The sequence below is a fragment of the Mustela erminea genome, chromosome 1 (genome assembly GCF_009829155.1).
Source record: "Mustela erminea isolate mMusErm1 chromosome 1, mMusErm1.Pri, whole genome shotgun sequence".
Lineage (NCBI taxonomy): Eukaryota > Metazoa > Chordata > Mammalia > Carnivora > Mustelidae > Mustela > Mustela erminea.
The window spans coordinates 90,447,193-90,472,141 of record NC_045614.1 but is presented as its reverse complement, the minus strand read 5'-3'; the positions used below and the strand labels follow the sequence as shown (position 1 = coordinate 90,472,141).

The following is a 24,949-nucleotide window of genomic DNA, read 5'->3' as shown; positions in this document are numbered from 1 at the left end:
TTTTGCCTAGGTATCTTATGGTTTGGGGTGCAATTTGAAATGGGATTGACTCCTTAACTTCTCTGTCTTCTGTCTTATGTTGGTGAATAGAAATGCAACTGATTTCTGTGAATTAATTTTATATCCTAACACTTTACTGAATTCCTGTTTGCGTTCTAGCAGTTTTGGAATAGAGTCTTTTGGATTTTCCACATAAAGTATCATATCATCTGCAAAGAGTGAGAGTTTGACTTCTTTGCCAATTTGGATGCCTTTTATTTCTTTTTGTTGTCCAATTGCTGAGGCTAGGACTTCTGGTACTCTGTTGAACAGCAGTGGTGATAGTGGACATCCCTTGTGTTTTCCTAACTTAGGGAAAGAGCTCTCAGTTTTTCCCCATTGGGAATGATATTCACTGTGTGTTTTTCATAGATGGCTTTTATGATATTGAGATATGGATCCTCTATCCCTTTCCCTTCAAAACCCTCTCCCTTCAAAACACTTTGAAGAGTTTTGATCAAGAAAGGATATTGTAATTTGTTAGATGCTTTTTCAGCATCTATTGAGAGAATCATATGGTTCTTATTCTTTCTTTTACTAATGTATTATACCACATTGATTTGTGGATGTTGAACCAACCTTGCAGCTCTGGAATAAATCACACTTGGTCGTGTTGTATAATCCTCTTAATGTACTGTTGGATACTATTGGCTAGTATTTTGGTGAGAATTTTTGCATCTGTGTTCATCAGGGATATTGGTCTGTAATTCTTCTTTCTGATGGGGTCTTTGTCTGCTTTTGGGATCAAGATAATGCTGGCCTCATAAAATGAGTTTGGAAGTTTTCCTTCCATTTCAATTTTTTGGAACAGTATAGGAGAATAGGTGTTAATTCTTCTTTAAATGTTTGGTAGAATTCCCCTGAGAAGCCGTCTGGCCCTGGGCTCTTGTTTGTTGGGAGATTTTTGTTGACTGCATCAGTCTCCTTACTGGTTATAGAGAGAGCCTAAAAGTAACAGACCAGAAAGGAACTGAGACAATATACAGAAATAGTTACCTTACAGGCAATACAATGGCGCTAAATATTTATGTAAATGGGCTAAATGCCAATCAGAAGACCCAGGATATCAGAATGGATAAAAAAATAAGACCCATCGATATGCTGTCTGCAAGAAACTCATTTTAGACCCAAAGACACCTCCAGATTTAACATGAGGGGGTGGAAAACAATTTACCATGCTAATGGACATCAAAAGAAAGCTGGAGTGGCAATCCTTTGACAAATTAGATTTTAAGCAAATATTAAATAAGAGATGAAAAAGGACACTATATCATACTTAAAGGGTCTGTCCAATAAGAAGATCTAACAATTGTAAATATCTATGCCCCTAATATGGGAACAGCCAATTATATAAACCAATTAATAACAAAATCAATGAAACACATCAACAATAATAGAATAATAGTAAGGGACTTTCACACCTCCCTCACTGAAATGGACAGATCATCTAAGCAAAAGATCAACAAGGAAAGGCTTTAAATGACACACTGGACCAGAAGGACATCACGGATATATTCAGAACATTACATCCCAGAGCAACAGAGTACACATTCTTCTGTAGTGCACATGGTACATTCTCCAGAATAGATCACATCCTGGGTCACATTTCAGGTCTCAGCCGGTACCAAAAGATTGGGATCACTCCCTGCATATTTTCAGATGACAATGCTTTAGAACTCAGCCACAAGAGGAAAGTTGGAAAGAACTCAAATACATGGAGGCTAAAGAGCATCCTACTAAGGAATGAATAAGGCAATCAGAAAATTAAAGAAGAATTTTTAAAAATTCATGGAAACAAATGACAATGAAAACACAATTGTTCAAAATCTTTGGGATATAACAGAGGCGGTCCTGAGAGGAAAGTATATAGCAATACAAGCCTTTCTCAAGAAACAAGAAAGGTCTCAAGTATACAACCTAACCCTACACCTTTGGAGCTGGAGAAAGAACAGAAAATAAAGCCTAAACCCAGCAGAAGAGAAATAATAAAGATCAGAGCAGAAATCAATGAAATAGGAACCAAAAGAACAGTAGAACAGATCAACGAAACTAGGAGCTGGTTCTTTGAAACAATTAATAAGATTGATAAAGCCCCTGGCCAGACTTATCAAAAAGAAAAGAAAAAGGACCCAGATTAATAACATCATGAATAAAAGAGGAGAGGTCACAACAAACACCAAAGAAATACAAACAATTATAAGAACATACTATGAGTAACTAATACGCCAGCAAATTTGACAATCTGGAAGAAATGGATGCATTCCTAGAGACATATAAACTACCAAAACTGAACCAAGAAGAAATAGAAAACCTGAACAGACCTATATATTTATTTTAATGGAATCTCAGGAGTAATGGGGGACAAACAAATTTCTGCATTCGTGAATCTCTCCAAGTTGGTTTTAGAAAAGCTATCAAGAGGAGCATGGGTTGTTCAGTTGGTTGAATGTCCAACTCTTGATTTCGGCTCAGGTCATGATCTAAGGGTTGTGGGATCAAGCTTCAAGTAGGGCTCCTCACTCAATGTGATGCCTGCTTGGAATTTTTTTCACTCTCCCTCTTCCTCTGCCCCTCCCCCTTGTCACGTGTGTGCTAAATAAATAAAAAAGCTACCAATTTGGTTTCCATTCTGAGCTCTAGCAAATTCTAAATTAATTTCTACTGTATAGTTTTCTGTTTATTTAGTTTAGTATCTCCTCAGATACACCAAAAACTCAATAAGAGTACAGATATGACTGTAATTCTGTTTCATTTGCTTCTTCTATAGAGCCAGAGATTCAACTATAAGGAATTTTAAAATTTCATTTGTGAGTCCTGGGGTTTAAAGTAAACCCCTTCTCTCTACCTTTACTCTTGACTTTTATCCTCCGTTTCTTTATCTCTGTTTGCCATGGTCTCTGTTTCTTGCCTAATCAGCAACATTCACAACCTTTTATTACAGTATACTTTATAATTGTTCTATTTTATTAGTTGTTGTTAATCTCTTACTATGTCTAAGTTAAAAATTAAACTTTATCACATATGTGTATGTATGGGGAAAAAAGCAGTATACATAGGATTTGGTCCAATTGCAATCTCAGGCATCCATTGGTGATCTTAGAACATATATCCCTTGTGGATAAGAGGCATTGCTGTATTTGAAATAATTCCCAGTATTTCTCATTGAATGGTCAAATGATTTCAAATCTCTTAAAACCATTTTTTATAAAAAGTTAAAAAAAGGAATCTGATAATTTGTTTAAAGATTTTATACAGATGTGTTTAACTTAGTCTGATCCTGTGGTGTGTAGCCTTGTAATTAGAAAATCAATTAAATGGTAGTTTCCCTGAGGGACAGGGCTTAGACTTAACTGGTGAAAAAGAAATGTAGTTTTTATAAGAAGGCCCCTTTGGGAAATTGCCATAGAGCTGTGAACTGTGATAAAATAAAAGTTTGCATTAAAATGGAAAGAACTTTAGATTTCAAATTCCTGACCTTTAATAAATAAAAAAATGAGAACCTAGGCTTATTGATGGTAGAGTCAGAGCCTTATATATATAGACAACTCCAAGTAAATCATCCTCAGCCGCTCCTTAGTATGTCTTGACCAAATAGTATAGTCAGGATAGGTACTGAGATCCTCAGACCAACTCACCTTCACCCAACTCCATGGTAAGGGAAATGAGGTCTTTCTCAGCCACTGGCTGGATAGTTAATACCATATGAGATTTAATACTTTGTTGGTCATATGTCAGAAAATAGGAGATCTAAACAGGAGGAAATACGCTAGAAGAATTTCACAACCTTTCTAACATGCCGAAATAGTATGAATGAGAGAGCCGTCATTTTGTCTTAAGGGTTGCAGCTGTTTCATGGCTTCAGTTTCTGGTTATTTTTGCAGCTCTTATTGATGGTGTCCACTCTTGGCTTTGCCTGGGCAGTTTTGCACATAAGCATTTTTAAATGAATTAAGGGTTTTCTTCCTATTTTTTTGCAAGATAAACTTGGAGGGATTAGAACTTTAAGGGTGAAATGTCAGACTAAAAATTTCTTTTTGTGTTGTATTCTGCTTATTTTCCCCCTGGCTTTAGGAGCTGGAAATCCAAAGTGCACAATTGCAATTGTTTTGGGAAGAACAAAAAATGCCTCTGCAACCAGGTAATAAAATAATTGTGATTGAGAGATCTATTTGGGAATAAGAATTGCGCTTTCTATCCACATAATTTACTTAAAATTTGCCATTTGGGGGGGCGCCTGGGTGGCTCAGTGGGTTAAGCCGCTGCCTTCGGCTCAGGTCATGATCTCAGGGTCCTGGGATCGAGTCCCGCATCGGGCTCTCTGCTCAGGAGGGAGCCTGCTTCCCTCTCTCTCTCTGTCTGCCTGCCTCTCCAACTACTTGTGATTTCTCTCTGTCAAATAAAGAAATAAAATCTTAAAAAAATATATTGCCATTTGGTCAGGGCACCTGGATGGCTCAGTTAAGTTTCCAACTCTTGGTTTCCACTGAGGTCATGATCTCAAGGTTGTGAGACTGAGCCCTGTATCAGGCTCTGCACTGGGCATGGAGCCTGCTTAAGATTCTCTCCTTCAGCCCCTCCTACCTCTGTCTCTCCCACCGACTCTAAAATATATATATTTTTAAATACACCATTTGGACTTACAAATCATAATATAAAATGTGAGATTAATGTCACATTTGTGTTTCACAGTTATTTCACTGTAAGATAATATTTAAGAAGCATTTCAGGAAGTGTTTCTGTATGTTCTTCACTGTGCAATTTCCTGCATTAAAAAGTGTTGCTGAGGGGCGCCTGGGTGGCTCAATGGGTTAAAGCCTCTGCTTTCGGCTCGGGTCATGATCTCAGAGTCCTGGGATTGAGCCCCGCATCGGCTCTCTGCTTTGTGGGGAGCCTGCTTCCTCCCCTCTCTCTCTGCCTGCCTCTCTGCCTACCTGTGATCTCTGTCTGTTAAATAAATAAATAAAAATCTTTAAAAAATATAAATAAATAAATAAATAAATAAATAAATAAATAAATAAATAAAAATAAATTGTTGCTGAATCCTCAGAACTGTTTGGATCAGATTATAAAATACATTAAAATTTTCAGAACTGTCTATAAGTAATTAAGTGATTAGATATGTAGATCAAAGTTGATAGTCTTGCAAAATTTGATATTGTGTATCAGTTCCCAGTTTCCATTGCTGAGCAACGAGAATCCTCAAATAACTAACTTATTTTCAAATCATTGTTACTGTTCCAGATCACAGCCAACATCCAACTCTGCTTGATGTATGTCTTTTACACAATTCCCATTCCAGACATCATTGCTTACATGATTACATAATAACAACAAAAATGACAATTGCAACTCCACCTAGGATCTGTTTTATTTTTCCACTTAGCACACTTTTCCTAACATCTGTTTTTCTTTAACTAGATACAAACAACACAGCATGGTTCTTGTCCCTCTCAACACACCTGGAGTAGAAATAATAAGGCCTTTGTCAGTGTTTGGCTACATGGGTAAGTACTCAACCAATATGAGCATGCATTAGCAAGCAGGACAACTGAAATATGCAGTAACACTTAAGGGAACAGATAGCATTATAATGTAGGAGATGTATTCTTAGAAGTCCTTTAGTGCTGATGACTATCTTCATATAAATGCTGGTGGAACTCAGAATAAAGCAAGGAGAGAGAAGTGGTGCAACACTGGACTTCATTTTGTTTCCTTTTTGGAAAGGGTAGATTGTATTCAAGGAACAGCAACTAAGACTGATGCTTCTGTCATCCTGGAGAATGCTATAATGAAACAGACTTAGATAAATTAAATCTAAGTAATCCATAATAAAATTCACTTTTTTTTTTGGGAGAGAGAGAGCAAGAATGGGGGTGAGAGACAAATGGAGAGGGAGAGTCTTAAATAGGCTCCAGGCCCAGTGCATAACCCAGTGCGGGGCTTGAGATCATGACCCTGAGACCATGACCCCAGCCAAAATCAAGAGATGGATGCTTAACCAACTGAGTCACCCAGGCACCCCAATAAAATTCACTTTTGTCTTCAAGTTTAGCTTTTTTAACCAATCAAACTACAAAAACTATTACTAAGCAATGAATTTTGACTGATTTGAATGCAAAACTTTCCTTCCTTCTGTTCTTTGGGTGGAATTTCTAAAAAGCAAGGATACTTTTGTTTCCTGCTACCTACCTCAGGCTCATTGTTCATTGTTCCCTTGCTGCTCAGGTCATTCACTCAGCAAGTACTTATTGAGGGCTGACCATTGTTCTAGGTGCTTGGAATACATCAGCGAACACAATAGGCTAGGATCTGTGCCCTCATGGAGTTTACATGCTAGGGGAAGGAGAGAGTAGCAATAACTACAAACACATAAATAACTAAATTACAGCAAATCAGCAGGTAAATGCTATGGAAAAGTTTATTGAACCTGATCCATATGATCTGTGGTGACCCTGGCTTTGTCTTTGTAGTTGAATATGGCTAATAAAAATGTTCAATACCAGATGTAAGACTTGGAGTTTTGGAGAACATTTGACATCACCTCCCACAGGATGCAGCTATAGAATATACCCGCAGACTAAGCATAATTTTCAAGACGGTGATGAACAAGCTCACTAGAGGAAATTGTGCATGGGGATTTGTTGGGTTGCAGAGCAATGGCCTGAAGACCCCCAAAATGGATTTTAGTTTAAATTGCCTGGAAATCACCTCTATTGCAGAACCTATATTTGAATTTTCAGTGAGACAGATTCACCAGCACCTCTCCAACTCCCATGCCCAAGGCCAAAAGAAACAATTGTGGAGAAGATCAATTATTAATGTCTATTCTGACAGGAAAAGGGTGTGGAATTTGCATGAGATTATCTCCAGAACTTGATGAAGGGTGGGTGGGGAGCAGGAGGAGGGGTAGGCGGTATGATGTAAAGACAGAAATGTTCCCAGTCTCCATCAAATGCCAGCATTTCCAAGAGGCAAACATAGGGAACAAGCCTGGACTGGGAGTAAACATACCTTAAAGTCCAGTCACTGCTTTGTTTTTGAATACTGAGCCTGCTCTGTCCCTTGCAGGAGGCTCTTTGCCTCTTCAGGCATTGATTTACACAATGATAAAATAAGAAACTTGAATTACATTACTCACTTTTAATTTTTGAACCATTGGAACCTTTTTCTCTTTCCAAGCAAAATTTTCTATGGAACCCCATATATTAGAAGTCTCAAAGAAAAAGCAGTAATAAAATAATAGTAAGATAATCTGATTGGGTCTGTGAAGCCACCTTCCATTTTAGTAACTCTGCAACTTCAGAAAATGAATTTGAAAATCTAGATCAAATGATTTCTAAAATCTCTTCTAAGTGGAACAGTTGATGAGTTTTCTAGGGTATGGAGTGCTAAGGGTTCAGAGCTTGAGGTCTACCTAGGACTGTCTGACATATAAGGCTCTTAAGTCCTACTTCTGAGTAATTTCTTTGAGTAATTATTAATTATATATGAAATTTTTTTGGTCAACTCATTTTGCTCTTTAAAATTATATTTTCTATTTTATAGATCATCTCCATGGAGGACATTTTGAGATTCATTTTAATCAAGTAAGAGTTCCTGCCACCAATTTAATACTAGGTGAGATAAGTTGGAGAAATGATTCTCCAGTATTGTGTACTAAAGTATTTTCAGGTCTGAATCTGGAAAAGATAAGAAATATACTTTGATTTAGATACTTTTCCCTCCTACTCCATTTATAAGGCAACATTTTTCATGGTGGATTTTTTTTTTACATGGAATAATATTTAAGTGTTTGATTTGGGGATGTGAGGGCGATCTGGCTGCGACATCTGTCACCCCATTGATCGCCAGGGTTGATTCGGCTGATCTGGCTGGCTAGGCGGGTGTCCCCTTCCTCCCTCACCGCTCCATGTGCGTCCCTCCCGAAGCTGCGCGCTCGGTCGAAGAGGACAACCTTCCTCGATAGAGGAGAGCACCGTTCTTCGGTCAAGGGTACACGAGTAGCTGCGCTCCCCTGCTAGAACCTCCAAACAAGCTCTCAAGTGTTTGATTTGGTTTTATATATCACATCAATTGAAAACATAGCTAAGTACAAAAAATGTACAATTCAGAGCAACATACTTTTTCCTAAAACATGACTTTCAGGTCTCCACTTGTTCTAAGAAAACCTCAATGTTCTTTCTGAATTCAAGTCTTATATATAAACCCATTAGAAGTATAAATAACTTTGCATATTGAATGGCTGGAATGACCTCATCCTCTTGCTTACTAAAATCCTACCCAACCTTCAGAGAACATCTCAAATGGCACTTCTTTCAGAATGGTTTTGTGTTCTTCACCCCATCCACTCAACAAGCCCCTGCTGCCTGCCAGGCCCTCAGGAGACAATCTCTCTCTCCTTTGCCTTTCTTTGTTCTCCTCCATATCCCTTATTCCTAGCATCCTTGCCCCTACTTCTGGATTCTGAACTCCTAGTGTAGGGACTGTGTCTTACCTTTGTAACCACTGCGGCACTTAAAAAATACATGGATAGTTGGTTCTCAAGAGACAGTTCCTGAATTGGATTAAAATGTTTAACAGTGGTAGTTTAAAAAACATGGAAATCAAAAGTTCCATAAATAATGAACACTATTACAGAGCTGACTTTTTTCCTACCAGAATACCACAATTCCCATTGAGGGGGCAGTTCATCGTTTTCTCAAGATTTGTGTAAATAACAAAATAAGTGGGCTGTGGCCACTTTCATGTTCTCCTTTCTTCCTTACAGGTGAAGGTAGGGGATTTGAAATTGCCCAAGGCCGCCTTGGACCAGGCAGAATCCATCACTGTATGAGAACAGTAGGGGTGGCAGAACGAGCTTTGCAGATTATGTGTGAACGAGCAACACAGAGGGTGGCCTTTAAGAAGAAACTGTTTTCACATGTAAGTGTGATTATTTATTTGAATTTACTATAGCCCCATGCACTCACTGACCTTGTAACAAAACAGCATTATTGATCTTAGGGAGATTTCCTCTACGTAAATAAGATGCTTTTTTTCCACAAAGTATATTTTTCTGTACTTAATATAGTCTAATGAGAGATCTTTAACTTTGTGAAAGATTAAATAATTCCCAACGTGCTTCAGCACAGCTCAAAGAGTATGGACAGTTCCTTCAACTTTCTCATACTCTTGTTCTCTAGAGAACCTGGTACATTAGCATTCTCTGTGGATCTGAGAGGGCTGGCATAAAGAAGAAGGATTTGCCTTGTTCTTTGGCTTTCTGAAGGGAATTAGTAATAAGTGAGGAAATATAGGAAAATAACCTACAACTCAGTGAGAGGAGAGAGATCTAAAAAATGGAAGGCCTGCTTCTGTAGGAAGTGAGTTCCCTGTTACTAGAGAAATGTAAGTAGAAATGGGACCAATAATTTGGTGGGATGTTCATGATTTTTTGAATTCCCATTTATAAGTTATGTACTATGGAGTCTGTTCTTTACAAAGCACAATAAACAATAAAGTTACATGTGCCCACTATAATCAAAATTAGAGAATATTTATCAAGAGGGAAAAGAAGCAGTCATTCTGACTTCCTTGGGAAACTATAAGTGGGATATTCAAATCATCTCCCAAAAGCCCTCCTTTTAAGAAGGCAAGAAAAATTATTCTTAAATATTCAGTATTTAGGATTGCTAACATTTTAGTGTTAGGTCAAATGTAGGCTGATAAAATTGTATTGTGTTTGCTGGACATGTACATTTTAGTACATTGGTCCCCTTGTATATTTGTGAGCATCTTTTAAAATTTCACAGTATATTTTTTCCCTTAAATTCCTATAGACTGTGTTTTCTTTTTGTGAAATATTATTCAGCATATCTGTGATTTAGTTATAACACTGTTCTTATGGAAAAAATACAGCCTATTTTTGGCGCACACCTAGGGATAATTTGTGGGGAACCCCTTTAGTATATGGCAAGGGCAAGGAGTTCAGCTGTTGGATGGACACTGTGGGAGGACGTAAAAGAAGGTATCAATTTTGGGGACCATGGATACAACTCCATGCTGCTCTGAGTAGGAGCTAAAGAGTTGCTCATGGCATCAATTTCTTCCTATACTTCTCTCTTTTCAAGATTGCCACCCAAACCCTGGAGCAGGATGCAGGGAGGACAGGGAGAGATGCAGAGACATCTTGAACACATAAAAGCACTCTCCTTAAGTTTCATGAGAGATATTTTTAACACTATACCAGAGGGAAATTTCCCTCCTGCTTTTTGTAAGTTAATGTATCAGGCAGAACAAGCCTGAGCTTTTCAAAAACATGCCTCCCTTCACTGGAAACTTCTTGCATTTGGCACAAAGAAAATGATCTGGCAGAAGCAAAGGAGATGTTGAGGCATGTCGTAAACAAAAATATGAGCCAGATTTTTTTTTTTTCAGTTTATGTATGTAACATTCCATTTCCCTGAATTTGGAGACTCTTTTCCAGCTGCCTTCTAAATTATTTCAGGCACGAAAGTAGAAAGTTCTGTATCAAAATAATGTCTTAGTAAATTAATCTGGCACCTTCTTAGAGCACTCAGTTTCTGCCCACTGAATGCTTTTCAGCAAATCAAAGGTCAGTAGAGACCCAACTGAGAATACTTTCTTTTATTCAAAAGCTAAAAAATAAATGTATTTGTGATCTGTTCATGAAGTTATAATCACCCAGCTTTATAGTTATCAAAAAGATACTTACTGCTGGGGCTTATTTGAAGTTGTTAATTTAGAGCCTTGGTTCAACCTCTAGAGTCATCCAATAGAAATATGTTCTAGTAACTGAACGTTTAAAAAAAAAAAAAAGCTTTAGTTAAATAAAAAAAAAATTTTAATAGCTATATTTTTTAAAAGTAAAAAGAATGATGAAATTGATTTTTATAATCTATCTTATTTAACCCAGTATATTTAAAATGTTATCACTTCAAAATGAAATAAATATAAAAAGATTAAGGTATTTTACATTCTTTTTAAAAAACTACTGATTTTGGGCGCCTGGGTGGCTCAGTGGGTTAAGCCGCTGCCTTCGGCTCAGGTCATGATCTCAGGGTCCTGGGATCGAGTCCCGCATCAGGCTCTCTGCTCAGCAGGGAGCCTGCTTCCTCCTCTCTCTCTCTCTGCCTGCCTCTCTGCCTTCTTGTGATCTCTCTCTGTCAAATAAATAAATAAAAATCTTTAATTAAAAAAAAAAAAAAAACTACTGATTTTACTAAATTGGGTGTATAGTTCACATTTACGATACATCTTCATTCAGACTAGGCATATTTCAGATGCTCAGTAGCCACAAGTAGTTATTAGCAGCTATTATGTTGAACATCAGTGTTATAGGAAAACTGATCAAATACCACCGTTTAAGAAAGGTACTGCAGCAAATATAACCAAGCATAAAAGTGACTATGGAAGGTTAATGTGGATCAAATAATAGCACTGTAATTGGCTGCTGATCAAACTTAACAAATTATTCTCCACTGTAAATATCAGTTCTATGATGAGGAATGGAAACAACAACAACAAAAAACTCATTATGGCCAACCAGAAGTATCTGTTATTATCTGTTGAGTTTCACTGCTGAATCAATCCTGAATGTTCAGTTGCTTGTAGGATTTTATGATAAGGTTTGGTTTCTATATTCTTTAGTGATATATCTCCTGTTTCATTCTTGACATTAGTAATTTGTGCCTACTTTTTCCTTTGTCAGTCTTGCTAGAGGTCTGTTGCTTTTACTGATCTTTTCAAAGAATATAAAATATATTATTTTTTTTTAAAGATTATTTATTTATTTATTTATTTGACAGAGAGAGATCACAAGCAGGCAGAGAGGCAGGCAGAGAGAGAGAGAGGAGGAAGCAGGCTCCCTGCTGAGCAAAGAGCTGATGTGGGGCTTGATCCCAGGACCCTGAGATCATGACCTGAGCCGAAGGCAGTGGCTTAACCCACTGAGCCACCCAGGCGCCCCTAAAATATATTAATTATTAACATACAAAACTATAAAATGTGGTTGTTATATTAGGGCTTAATATTAACAAGATATGTGTTTCATTGATTTTCTCTATTTTATTGATTTCTGCTCTTTATTATATACTTCCTTTTGCTTATTTGTGTTTGTTTTGCTTTTTGGATTTATTTTGGTTCTTGAAGTGATAGCATCCATTATTGATTTGAGACTTTTCCTCCTTTTTAATGTATGTTTTTTAGTGCTATAAATTTCCCTCTCAGTACTGCTTTACCTGTGTCCCACAAATTGTGATATATTGTGTTTTCATGTTAATTCAGCTCAATTTATTTTTCAATTTTCTTTGAGCCTCTTCTTTGACATATGAATTATTTAAGAACTGTGTTATTTAGTTTCCAAGTGTTTGGAGATTTTCCTGTTACTCTGTCCTTATTTCTAGTTTGATTCCATTGTGGTTACAGAACAAACTGTATTGTTTAATTTCTTACAAATTTGTTGAGATTTGTTTTGTGGCTTAGGATATTGTTTCTCTTACTGTTTGAGAACGTTGGGAAAGAATGTGTATTCTCCTGTTTTGGGGTGGAATGTTCTATAAATGTCTCTTAGATCCTGTTGCTTGTTGGTGTTGTTGAATTCCTCTGTATTCTGGCTGACTTTCTGTCTAGTTGTTCTATCAGTAGTTGGGAGAGGGGTGTTAAAGCTTCAGCTAGGATTGTGGATTAGTTTACTGCTCCTTTCATTTCTGTCAGCTTTTTCTTACATAGTCAGCAGCTCCATTGTTTGCTGCATACACATTTAAGATTTCTACTTCTTCTTGATGGATTTACCCTTTTATCATTATATAATGACCCTCTCTGTCTTTGGTAATTTTCTTTGTTTTGCTTCATCTGATAGTAATATAGCTGGTCCTGCTTTCATGTGATTAATGTTTGCATATTACATATTTTTTATTTTTTTGTTTTGTTTTTAGCTTGCTTATATCATTATATTTGAAGTGAATTTCTTCTAGTTGGCACTTAGGTGGTTCTTGTTTTTAATCCACTCCGTAGTCTTTGCCTTTGTAATAATTCATGTTATGACTTAAGTGTGCCATTTAATTTATTGTTTTATGTTCTCTGTTTTTCATTCCTTTAGGTTAATTTAACATTTTTAGAATTCCAGTTTGATTCATCTATAGTGTTTCTGGGTATACCTTTTTGTATAGCTCTTTTATTTTTTTTTTTTTTTAAAGATTTTATTTATTTATTTATTTATTTGACAGAGACACAGCAAGAGAGAGAACACAGGCAGGGGGAGTGGGAGAGGGTGAAGCAGACTTCCCACTGCCAAGCAGGAAACCCAATGTGGGGCCTGATCCCAGGACCCTGGGATCATGACCTGAGCCAAAGGCAAACACTTAATGACTAAACCACCCAGGCACCCCTAGCTCTTTTAGTGACTGGTCTAGGTATTACATTATATAAATATATACATATTTGTATAAATGCATGTATTTTACCAGTGTCCTCATTTTATCCATTTGAATGAAGTATAGAAACTTTATCTCCCTTAATTTAAGTCGCTTTAACTCCTTCATTTATAATTGTCTTCAATAATTCTTCTACATAAATTTAGAATGACATCACAGTGTTAAAATTTTTACTTCAACTGTTAAACATAATTTAGAAAATTCAAGAAGCAAAGAAAAGTCAATTGTATTTAACTATATATTTTCTTACTATGTTCATTCTTTTTTCCTGATTTCTTAAGGTTCCTCTTTCTGTTTAGGGAAATTTCTTTAGCCATTCTTTTAAGAGTCTATAGGTGACATTTTTGTTTGTTTGTATGTCCCCACTATACCCATATTGTTGAGAGTTATTATCATGAACAGAAGTTGAATTGTGTCAAATGCTATTTCTGCATCTGTTGAGATAATCATATTATTTTTATCCTTCATTTTGTTAATGTGGTATACCCATTGATTGATTTTACAGATATTGAACCATCCTAGTGTCCCCAAAATAAAGCCCACTTGATTGTGGTTGATGACCCTTTATTGTACTGTTGAATGTGGTGTTGAGGATTTTTGCCATCTATGTTCATCAGGGATATTGGCCTGCAGTTTTCTTGTTTTGTACTGTCTATCTCATTTTAATTGGTGTTGTAGGAAGAATTTGAAAGCTTTCCTTCCTTTTTTATTCTTGGGAATCGTTAATAACTCTTCTTTAAATGATTGGTAGAATTAAGAAGCCATCTAGTTCTAGACTCTTGTTTGTTGAGAATTTTTTATTATTATTGAGTCATTTCATTACCAGTAATCATTCTTCCTGACTCATTTTTGGAAGATTGTATGTTTCCAGGAATTTATCTGCTTCTTATAGGATGCCCATTTTGTTGGCATATAACTGTTCATAGTAATCTCTTCTAATTAATTGTAGTTAATCAATTTCTGTGGTGTCAACTGTTACTTCTCTTTCGTTTCTGATTTTATTTATGTCTTCTCTGTTTTTCTCTTGATGAGGCTAGCTAATGGTTTATCGATTTTATTTCTGCCCTGATCTTTATTATCTCCTAACTTCCACTAACTTAGGTCTTCATTTGTTCCTTTCCTAGTTAATTTAGGTGTAAGATTAGATTGTTTGAGATTTTTTCTTTTTTTTTTTTTTTTAAGATTTTATTTATTTATTTGACAGACAGAGATCATAAGTAGGCAGAGAGGCAGGCAGAGAGAGAGGAGGAAGCAGGCTCCCTGCAGAGCAGAGAGCCTGATGTGGGGCTTGATCCCAGGACCCTGAGATCATGACCTGAGCTGAAGGCAGAGGCTTTAACCCACTGAGCCAGCCAGGTGCCCCAGATTGTTTGAGACTTTTCTTGTTTCTAGATCTGTATTACTATAAACTTTCTTCTTACAACTGCTTTTACTGCACTTCATAGACTGAATCATTGTGTTTTCATTTTGTCTCCATGTATTTTTTAATTTCCTCCTTGATATCTTTGTTAATTTATTGGTTATTTAATAGCTTGTTGTTTAGCCTCCACATGTTTGTGTTTTTCCTTTTTTTTTTTTTTCTTTTTTGGTTGTAATTGATTTCTAGTTTTATACCATTGTGGTTGGAAAAGATGCTTGATAGGATTACAGTTTTCCTAAATCTGTTGAGGCTTATTTTGTGACCTAATATGATCTATCCTGGAGAATGTTCCATTTGCACTTGAAAAGAATGTATATTCTTTGTTTTGGGGTGGAATGTTCCCTGTATATGTTAAGTCCATTTAATCTAATGTGCCATTCAAAGACACTGTTTCTTTGTTGACTTTCTGCCCCAGTGATCTATCCATTGATGTAAGTGGATTGCTATAAAAAAAATATATATATATATTTATATAATGCCCTTCTTTATCTCTTGGTGTGGTTTGTTGTTGTTTTTAAGTAGGCTCCTGTTTTTAAGCAGGGCTTGAATTCATGACCCAGAGAGTTACATGCTCAAACAACTGAGCCAGCTAGGTGTCCCAACAGATTTTGCTCTATTTTTTAATATTTCTATTTTTTAAAAGATTTTATTTATTTGATAGAACATGAGAAAGAGAGCACGAGTCTGGGGTCAGGGGCAGAGGGAGAGGGAAAAGCACACTCTGCTGAGTGAGAGCCCAACCCATATTTTTACGAGTCAATTTCTGGAGTCTCTTCTGTTCCAAAGACCTATCATCTCTCCCTTTGCTAATACCACACAGTCTTCAGATCAGGTAGTGATCTGATTCCTCTAACTTTCTTCTGTTTCAAATTGTTTTTGTTATTTTAGTTTCTTTGCATTTCACATAATTTTTAGGACAGGTATATATTTATATTTATATATTAGGACAGGTATATTTATATCCACAAAAATGTCCTGCTGGAATTCAGATTGGAATTACACTAAATCTGTAGAAGAATTTGAAGACAGCTGACATCTGTACTATTAGTCTAGCAGTCCATAAACACAGTATTCCTCTATATTTAGGCTTCCTTTTTTTTTAATCAATATTATAATTTTTTAGCATTTGGATACTACACATTTTGTTAGATTTGTGCCTTTTAAAAATTCTCTTGTAAGTAGCATTTTTAAAATTTCAGTTTCCAACTGTTTAATGCTAGCATATAGACAAAAAATTGATGCTATGTGTTGATCTTGTATCCCATGATTTTCCTAAACTCTGTTAGTTCTAGGAAGGTTGCTTTGTTTGGTAGAATCCTAAGGATTTTCTAACAATCACATTGTCTGTGAGTATGGATCGTTTTACCTCTTTTTTTTCCCCCAAACTGTATGCAGTTTCTTTCTCTTGACTCACTACATTGGGTAGGACTTCCCTCAATGATGATAAATAGGAGTGGTTAGAATAAACATCCTTGCTTTGTTCCCAGTGTTGGGGGGAAAGCACTTAGTCTTTTATCATTAAGCATGTTAACTGTAGAATTTTTTAGATGCTCTACATTGGGTTGAATAAGTTCCTTTCTAGTCCTAGTTTGCTGAGAGTTTTTATTATGAATACATGCTGAATCTTGTCAAGTGCTATTCTGGATTAACTGACATGATCATGTACTTTCTCTTTTTCAGGCTAATATGGCATATTACAATAATTATTTTTCTTAGTAACTGATTTTTTAATATGAATGAACCTTACATTCCTGAGATAAATCTTACTTGGTTGTGGTGTACATTCTTTTTATATATTGCTGGACTTTATTTCCTCATAGGTTTTTGCATCTATATTGGTCTTGTTTATTCTTATCTGGTTTTCGATTAGGGCAATTCTGGCCTCATAAAATGAGTTGGCAAGTGTTTCCTCCATTTCTACTTTGTAGAAGAGATCGCACAGAATTGGTGTTATTTCTTCTTTAATTATTTAGTAACATTTACCAGTAATACTATCTGGACCTGATCATTCTTATTTCAGGAGCTTTTAAACTGTGAATTCAACTTCTTTATTATTGTAGAATACTCTATTTCACCTGCAGTGAGTTTTGGTAGTTTATGAATCTTGACAAATTGGTCCACTTCATTTAAGTTGTTAAATTTTGTGCTCTGCACACATGCCTGAATGTGTGGGTTCCAAGGCCCAGATCTGGAGTCAGGGAGCCTCCACTTCAGCTTCAGCTCCAGCCCACATTCCCCAATCCAGCTATTCCCAGAGAGTTCTGCATTGCAGTTTATAGGTGCCTATATAGATTAATAATGTCATTTCCAGTGACTTCTACTTCCAGAAAGATGAAACAGATGCACTTTCCCCCATTCCTTTTGCTGAATACAACTAAAAACCTGGGTATTAGCTATAAAACAAACACTGGAAGACTCTGATAGGTGAAGAGGAGGTGGGAGACTGGCTAAGCTAAAAGAACAACATGGTAGTGAGTTCCCTGAGTTGGGTTGTTTGTTTGTTTGTTTGTTTGCCTATACATTCCAGACTTGGAGCTGAAAAAGTTAACAAACTGAAAATGCCTGTGAGCACAGACAAAAATTTTTGAAAAATACTTCCAACAGAAGTCTACCCTATTTAGCTGAAGGTTTGGGTAGGGGCAGCCTAGCGAAACAGAAAACTTTTAAAAGTCACGAATCACAAGGAAAGAGACCAAGAGAGGAAGGAAGGAGCAAAGAACTACAAAAACAATGAGAAAACAATGAGCAAAATGGCAATAAGAACATATCTATCAGTAACTATTTTAAATGTAAATGCGCTATTTAATCACATCGTAGAGTGATGGAATGGATGAAAAAACCAAAACCAAAACAAAACCAATTAAAGACCGTTCAATGGGAAAAGGTTAGTCTCTATAGTAAATGGTGGTGGAACAGTTGGACATTCATAGGCAAAAAAAAAATGAAACTTGTCCTAAACCTTACACCTCACACAAAATTTAACTCCAAGTAAACCATAGATCTAAATGTAAAAGGTAAAACTATATAACTTTTAGGAAAAAAAATAGGAATGAGTCTTTGTGACAAGATTAAGCAAAATGTTCTTAAGACAAGCACCAGAAGCACAACTGATAAGAGAAAAAATTGACAAATTGGACATCATTAAATTTAATCACATTTGTACTTTGAAAGTTACTCTTAAGAGAATGAAAATGAAACATACTTGGAGAAGATATTTGGAAATTGCCCATGTGACAGTTGACTTGTATCTTTAATAAAGAGCTCTTTAAACAGCAGTAGGAGAACAATCCAATTTAAAAAGTGGGGATATGACGTGAACAGACATGTCACCAAAGAGAATATATAGACAGAAAATAAGCCCATCAAGAGGTGATCAGCATCATTAGTCATAGGAAAATGCAAATTTAAACTACCATGAAATAGCTCTGCACTGTTAAAATGACTAATAAAATGACTCATCTCCTATCTTTTTTATGTTTCTGGCTTATATTTAAAAAAAAAAAAAAATAGAATACCAAGTGCTAATGTTTCCCAGAGCAGCTGAAACTATTATATACTACTAGTGGGAATACAAAATGGTACAGTTGGTCTGGAAAATGTTTGACAGTTTCTTATAAGCATTTACCAGATTATCTAGTAGTTCTGTTCCCTGCATTTGCTTTAAAAAATGAAAAGTATAGTCCTACAGAAACCTGTGTGCACATGATTACAGAAGCTCTGTTAATAATCACCAAAAACTAGAAACAACCCAAATATCCTTCAGTGGGTGAATGGATAAACAAACTGGTACATCCTTACAGTGGGATACTACTCAACAATAAAAAGGAATGGACAGTTGTTGGTACACAGAACAACTTGGTCCATGACAATCAAAAGCATTATGCTGAGTGAAAGAAGCCAGTCTCTAAAGAAATACATACTACATGATTCCATTTACATGACATTCTGAGAAAGGCAAAATGATAGTAGCTGATAACTTACCATCAGTAGTTGTGAGAGTTTAGAGGTTGGGGAGGGTATAACTAAAAAGGGGCAGCAGCTAGCTCTAAAGAGGAGATGGAACTGCTCTGTACCTTGATTGTGGTTACAGCAATCTACACATGTGGTACGGTTCATACAACTGTTCATCAAAGGCAAAGGTCATTGTTACTAAATAACACAACAAAGAACTGCTGCACCTTCCCCACACTGACATTGTCCTGGGGATCATCTCAATTGTCTATAAACAAGTCCACCATCATATATATTTATCCGAGTTTCAATGAGACTATAAGATTAGCACTCAGGAGGGCCAGGGAGGAATGTTTCAGCAATAAGATGGTTGCTCAGTTCAGCCGTCTTGACTTTAGACATCAAGATACCCAAAATAAATTATCTTTCTCAGCAAAGAAAATGTCTAGCGTTGTTAACTGAAGTCTGGCAGTGTTAACTTTCGCATTGCTCAAGTACGTGGTTGGCTGGTACGTATCAAATAAAGGAACTCCGTCATTAAACAACAAAGTAAGGCTTGGAAACGGTCGTTGGCCTAGAGTGTTTCACCAAGCTACAAGGTCGTGTTAGATGTGGACCTCATGCCAGCTTATCCAGTCCTCCTTTTTGCTGCCCTGCAGGAGGTTGTGGCTCACTGGATTGCTGAAAGCCGCATTGCCATTGAGAAGATACGTCTGTTGACCCTGAAAGCTGCCCACAGCATTGACACTCTGGGCAGCGCTGGCGCTAAGAAAGAGGTAAAGCCCCTTGGGCCACTGTGTGCCAAACCTTCTTCGGTTTCTTTCACCCACTGGGCTTTTCAGGTTTTGAGGTGCCTTGATGGTACTAAGAATATTGGAAACAACTTCTGTGATTTTGGTTTCAAGATTATAAATATATGTCACTTGCTAGTTTTCCTTTCACTTGCCTGTTTTAGGGAATGATTTTCAGGATGTAGAATATCTTCAGCATTCTTGAGATGCAGCACCAGGGAGTAGGGAAATCCAAGACTAAACAGACTTGGAATTATACCCAGAATGTCACTTTCTGGCAGGTGGTCTTGGGCAAAGTATCTGACCTTGTTGCCTGTGGCCTAGGGTTCTACTGAAGAGTGACCAAGGTGATAGAGTGCACAGCACTTTGCTACCACATAGTATATATATATATACATGTATATACATGCATCTTCGTAAAAGATACATCTCATCTGCTATCTTTTTATGTTTCTGGCTGATATGGAGTAAGAATGTAATTGTTTAATTCTAAAAACCAAGAGAAAACTGATTAATAAAGGCTCTTGAATTATTTTAATGATCCCTAAGGTGATAAATGTGATTTATCAGCTGCCTTAAATCCTTTTGGAAACAAGGCAAGTCATAAGTAATAAAATATGATTTGGAAGAGATATCTCTTTTCAGAATGTCTGTATTGATGGAATTATGGCCATTAGCCTCATTACAATGAATCTCTTTGTTGGCTTCTATCAAAGATCCTGTTTCAGTGATGAATTCATGTGGGAAATTTCCCTTGTCTCATTTCACAAAGAAAATACAGACTATATCAAATTCTGTCACATTGTGTACTAAGAAAGGAACATTCCTTTTTTATCTTGCTTATGTAGATAGCAATGATTAAAGTGGCTGCCCCTCGGACTGTCTGCAAAATTATTGACCGGGCGATCCAAGTGTGTGGAGGTGCGGGTGTTTCCCAGGATTACCCTCTGGCTAACATGTAAGTAGGTGTCACTTAGTAATCATCTACATTTGACAGGCTTGGAATGGAATGGAATTAAAAATCTATAGCTGCCTTGACCCTTATTGTTTCAGAAGAAAACAAAGATACTAAAAGTATAATTCAAGGCTAAATGAGGTAATATAGGTACCCAGTACCAATAAATAGTTGCTCTTATGATTACAGTTATCATTTTGCTCAGTGATGTCAACTTTTCCCACGTTGGGGTTCATGCACTAGTGAGGAAATGACACTGGGGCTTCATCCCGAAACCAGAATGATGTGACAGAAGCACAGATGGCACAGGGCACCCAGACCCAGGCCTGGGTATGTCCTTAGGACTGTTTGCCCCCTCCACAGGGATGGCTCAGGCCAGTGACCATCTAATGTCCAGATTCTGGTTGCTGGGAGTCAAGGAACACTCCAGTGCCTCACTACAAGGTCCCCATGCCACCTTCTCTCCCACACTGGAGACAAGAGTCTCGTGCCCCACCAGTTTTTTCCATCCATTTTTAACCATAAGAACTAAATATATAGTACTACTTATTTACAGTATGTAAGTATTACATATTTATACTTCACTCCATGTGGCTTATCTAAGATATCTCTTAGTTCTAGCAACTTCTAGAACCCTAAAGCAAACTAAGACTGAGATTAAGCCCACGGCACTGGGCCATTTAAGATTCCTCTCCCCAAAGTGAGAACTTTCTATGGCATTTCATACACTCTTAGGCTTACTTTCCTTGGTTCTCTTTGTGCTCTTTTTATTGTCTTGGCGAGAGTTCAAAAATGAATAGTCTTGGCTTAGAGTCAGTGACTGACGTTGAAGTATGATGTTCCTGGTCAATAACTCCTGCCATTCCTGCTCCTTTTGTTTGTTCCAGGTATGCCCTAATGCGAACCCTGCGCTTAGCAGACGGGCCCGATGAAGTCCACCTCTCAGCAATCGCAGCGATGGAGCTGCGGGACCAAGCTGGAGGCATTAGGTCCAAGGTGTAGCAGGTGGCGGTGTCTCGCCTTCACACACACTTCACGGGCTCTGGCATTTGTACCTCGTTCTTGTCTCATGCCAGTTTGCACACAGGATTAATTACTCGTTTTCAGTAAAGATTAAAGCATCTGTTTTGATCATTGGATTTTATAATTTCAAGGGTCACAAAGGTTTAAGTTAAATAAGAAATTCTATAGCTGCTGTCGTTCAGTCTATTACCTATGTGGTTAGCCTTTATTTTTAAAACATTCGACTTGTAAAGAAATAAGTAAACTGGAGAGCTGAAACATAGGCATAAAAATATTTTGACTTTTTGAGTCCCAGGAACTGTTCCATTTAAGTAAATGTTCAAGGAATCATTGCTCTGTAAAAAATACGATGGGATTTTTTTTTAACACTGGTTTTAGAGGGTGGTTTAACACTTTGTAGTACCACAGTGTTTGCACTGGGGTAGGGACCGACTGAGTCATTTTAGAATTTATATAAGCCTCTTCATAATTTAACAGAAAGCGTGTATGCATAAAATCTGAACGCAGCTTAAAGTTTGATAGAAAACATGGCATATTATGAGAAAACATAATTAAGAAAGTTTTAAGTTATGTATAATGTGTTGACAAGAACAGTGGGTAGTTTAAACCATAAGAAAGTTATTTGGTTTTGAGAAGAGATTACCAGCCATCTGTTCTGAATGCCATCCCGTTAATATCAACACCCTAAACAAACATCCTGTGGCTCTTTAAATCAGTGCTGCCAGTACAGTGGCCACTGGCCACATGTGATTCTTGAGCACTTTAATTGTGCTGAGTGCAACTGAGGAACTTTGATTGTTTAAAATTTTAATTAAATATCAATTCTTAACTCAGTTACTGGAAAACTTTTAAGTATGCTAGCAATAATTTGGGTATGTGAATTGACCCTTTCAAATGTAAATTTCATGAAATCTAAATATAGAGCAAGTGTTTTGGCTGAAAATTTAACATCCAAATTAAGACACAATGTAAGTGTAAAATATGTACCAAATTTGGAACACTTAGTGTGAGAAAAAGGTAAAATAGCTCATTAATACTTTTTAAGTAGTGATTTTATATCTAAAATGCAGATATAAGGCATACCTTGTTTTATTGTGCTTCACTTTTTGTACTTCTTCCAAATCAAACGTTTGCAGCAACTCTGCGTCGGGCAGGTCAGCACCATTTTTCCAACAGCATTTGCTCACTTTGTCTGTCTGTCAAATTTTGGTAATTCTTGCAATATTTCAAACTTGTTCATTATTATTATATTTGAACTGCTGCAATCTCATGATGAAACTTAAACAGATGAGGAGGTGCTTCTTATAGATGAGCACAGAAAGTCTTGCTTGAGGTAGAATCAACTCCTGGGGAAGATGCTGTGAAGACTATTGAAGTGACAAAGACTTAGAATATGACATAAACTTAGTTGATAAAGCAGTGGCAGGATTTCAGAGGTTTGACTCCAGTTTTGAAAGAAATTCTACTGTGGGTAAAATGCTATCAAATAGCATCACATGCTACAGAGAAAAAGTTAATGAGGAAAAGAGTCAATTCATATAGGAAATTTCATTGTCTTGTTTTTAAAAATTGCCCCAGCCATGCCAGGCTTCAGCAACCACCACCTTGGTGATTGAGCAGCCATCAACATCGAGGCAAGACCCTCTACCAGCAAAAAGATTAACTCACTGAAAGTGCAGGTGATGGTTAACATATTTTCTTAGCAATAAAGTATTTTTTAAAGATTTTATTTTTAGGGGTGCCTGGGTGGCTCGGTCAGCTAAGCATCTGCCTTTAGCTCAGGACATAATCTCAGCATCCTAGTATTGAGCCCCTTGTCAGGCTCCCTGCTAATTGGAGAGTCTGCTTCTCCTTCTCACTCTCCTTCTGTGCTCACTCTCTCTCAAATAAATAAAATCCTTTCTAAATTTAGAATTATAATTTATAATTCTAAATTAAAAAAGGATTTTATTTTTAAGTAATCGCTACACCCAACATGGGGCTCAAACTCTCAACCCTGAGATAAAGAGTCACATACTCTATTGATTAAGCCAGCCAGGCGCCCCTAAAATATTGTTAATTAAGGTGTGTACACTGCTTTTTTTTTTTTTTAGACAATACTATTGCACACTTAGTAGAGTGTAGTGTAAATACTACTTTTATATGTACTGGGAAACCAGGAAGTTCATTTGACTTGCTTTATTGCCACATTTGCTTTATTGTGGTGGTCTGGAACCAATCCTGCAGCATCTTTGAGGTATGCCTGTACTCAGTTAAAATATATCATTAAAATTAATTTCTCCTGTTTCTTGTTACCTTTCTGGTATGCATGCCACTGGACTATTAACTGGTAAAATTTTAAATGTTCCAAGCATAAGTATTATTTCTAAAAACTTTAAAATTCTCTTCTATTAGTGTCCACATCAGATAATTTACTGATGTCTAGAGATTATTTAAATGTCTTCCTGGAGTGGAGAGCAGGCATTTGACAAAGAGAAACCTGGCTTCTGATTCCTGTGTGCCACATGGGCCTCCTAAACATTTGCCTTTGAGCCTTAACCTCTCTGCCCCTCATTTTTCTTTCTGTACCCTGGGATTAACTGTTAAATCTAGAGGACCCTTACCTATGGAGGGTTTATTGTGACAATCACTGAAGCCATGTAGAAGCACTCAGATATTTCTGAACCACAGTATTTTATAAGGCATCTTCATCTGAAGCAGATAAAATATTAAAACCCGAGCTATCAAACCTAATTTCTAGTTTTAAAAGTTGTGACTTAGAAGAAATCAAGATTATTTCTGAACAATTAAAATTAAAGATTATATCCAGTACTTACAATTTTGTGATAATTTTTTCCTGTGCCCTTTGAGGAAAACTGGCTAAACTACTGGTTGACTTCAATTCATCTATTTTTATCTATGACTGCCCTATACACAACCATCTCTAAGGCAAGTCACTTCATGTGGCCCATAATCACTTCTCTCTCCTACCTTTCATTTATGTAAATACAACATTATAAAAAGTGGTAAGGGTTGTTTTGAAAAGAAAATTTCAGTCTCTGTAGAGTGAAAAGATCAAGGGATGCTTTGCTTCGACCGTGGTAAATGAATGGATTGACTCTAAGTGTGGGAGCTCAGAGCCATTTCTAGGATCTCCTCAGGCTGTCCCTGGGAGTCACTATGCAGCAGTACACCCCTGACGGCCAGCCAGGTTTGGCATGCTCCCTGGTTCCAGAAGGACAAGTTGCCCCTATAGTAACCACCCAGCGGGAAGGCAGAAGAAGGAGAGCTTACAGGCAGTGCTTTACCCAGCAAGACCTCTCCAAGATTTGCACATGGTCAGCAGCAGGGAGGAGGG

General features: G+C 36.9%; 1 protein-coding gene across 1 annotated transcript in view; it reads left to right on the top strand.

Moving 5' to 3' along the window:
- ACAD11 (acyl-CoA dehydrogenase family member 11) overlaps positions 1-21,720 on the top strand; it is a 92,076-nt gene extending 70,356 nt beyond the window's left edge. The window contains exons 14-20 of the mRNA XM_032333236.1: positions 4,111-4,177; positions 5,458-5,543; positions 7,585-7,656; positions 8,807-8,961; positions 19,503-19,619; positions 20,483-20,592; positions 21,477-21,720. Coding sequence (XP_032189127.1) covers positions 4,111-4,177; positions 5,458-5,543; positions 7,585-7,656; positions 8,807-8,961; positions 19,503-19,619; positions 20,483-20,592; positions 21,477-21,591 — 722 coding nt within the window. The 3' untranslated portion in view covers positions 21,592-21,720. The remainder of the gene's footprint in view (positions 1-4,110; positions 4,178-5,457; positions 5,544-7,584; positions 7,657-8,806; positions 8,962-19,502; positions 19,620-20,482; positions 20,593-21,476) is intronic.
- The last annotated feature ends 3,229 nt before the right edge of the window (positions 21,721-24,949 follow it).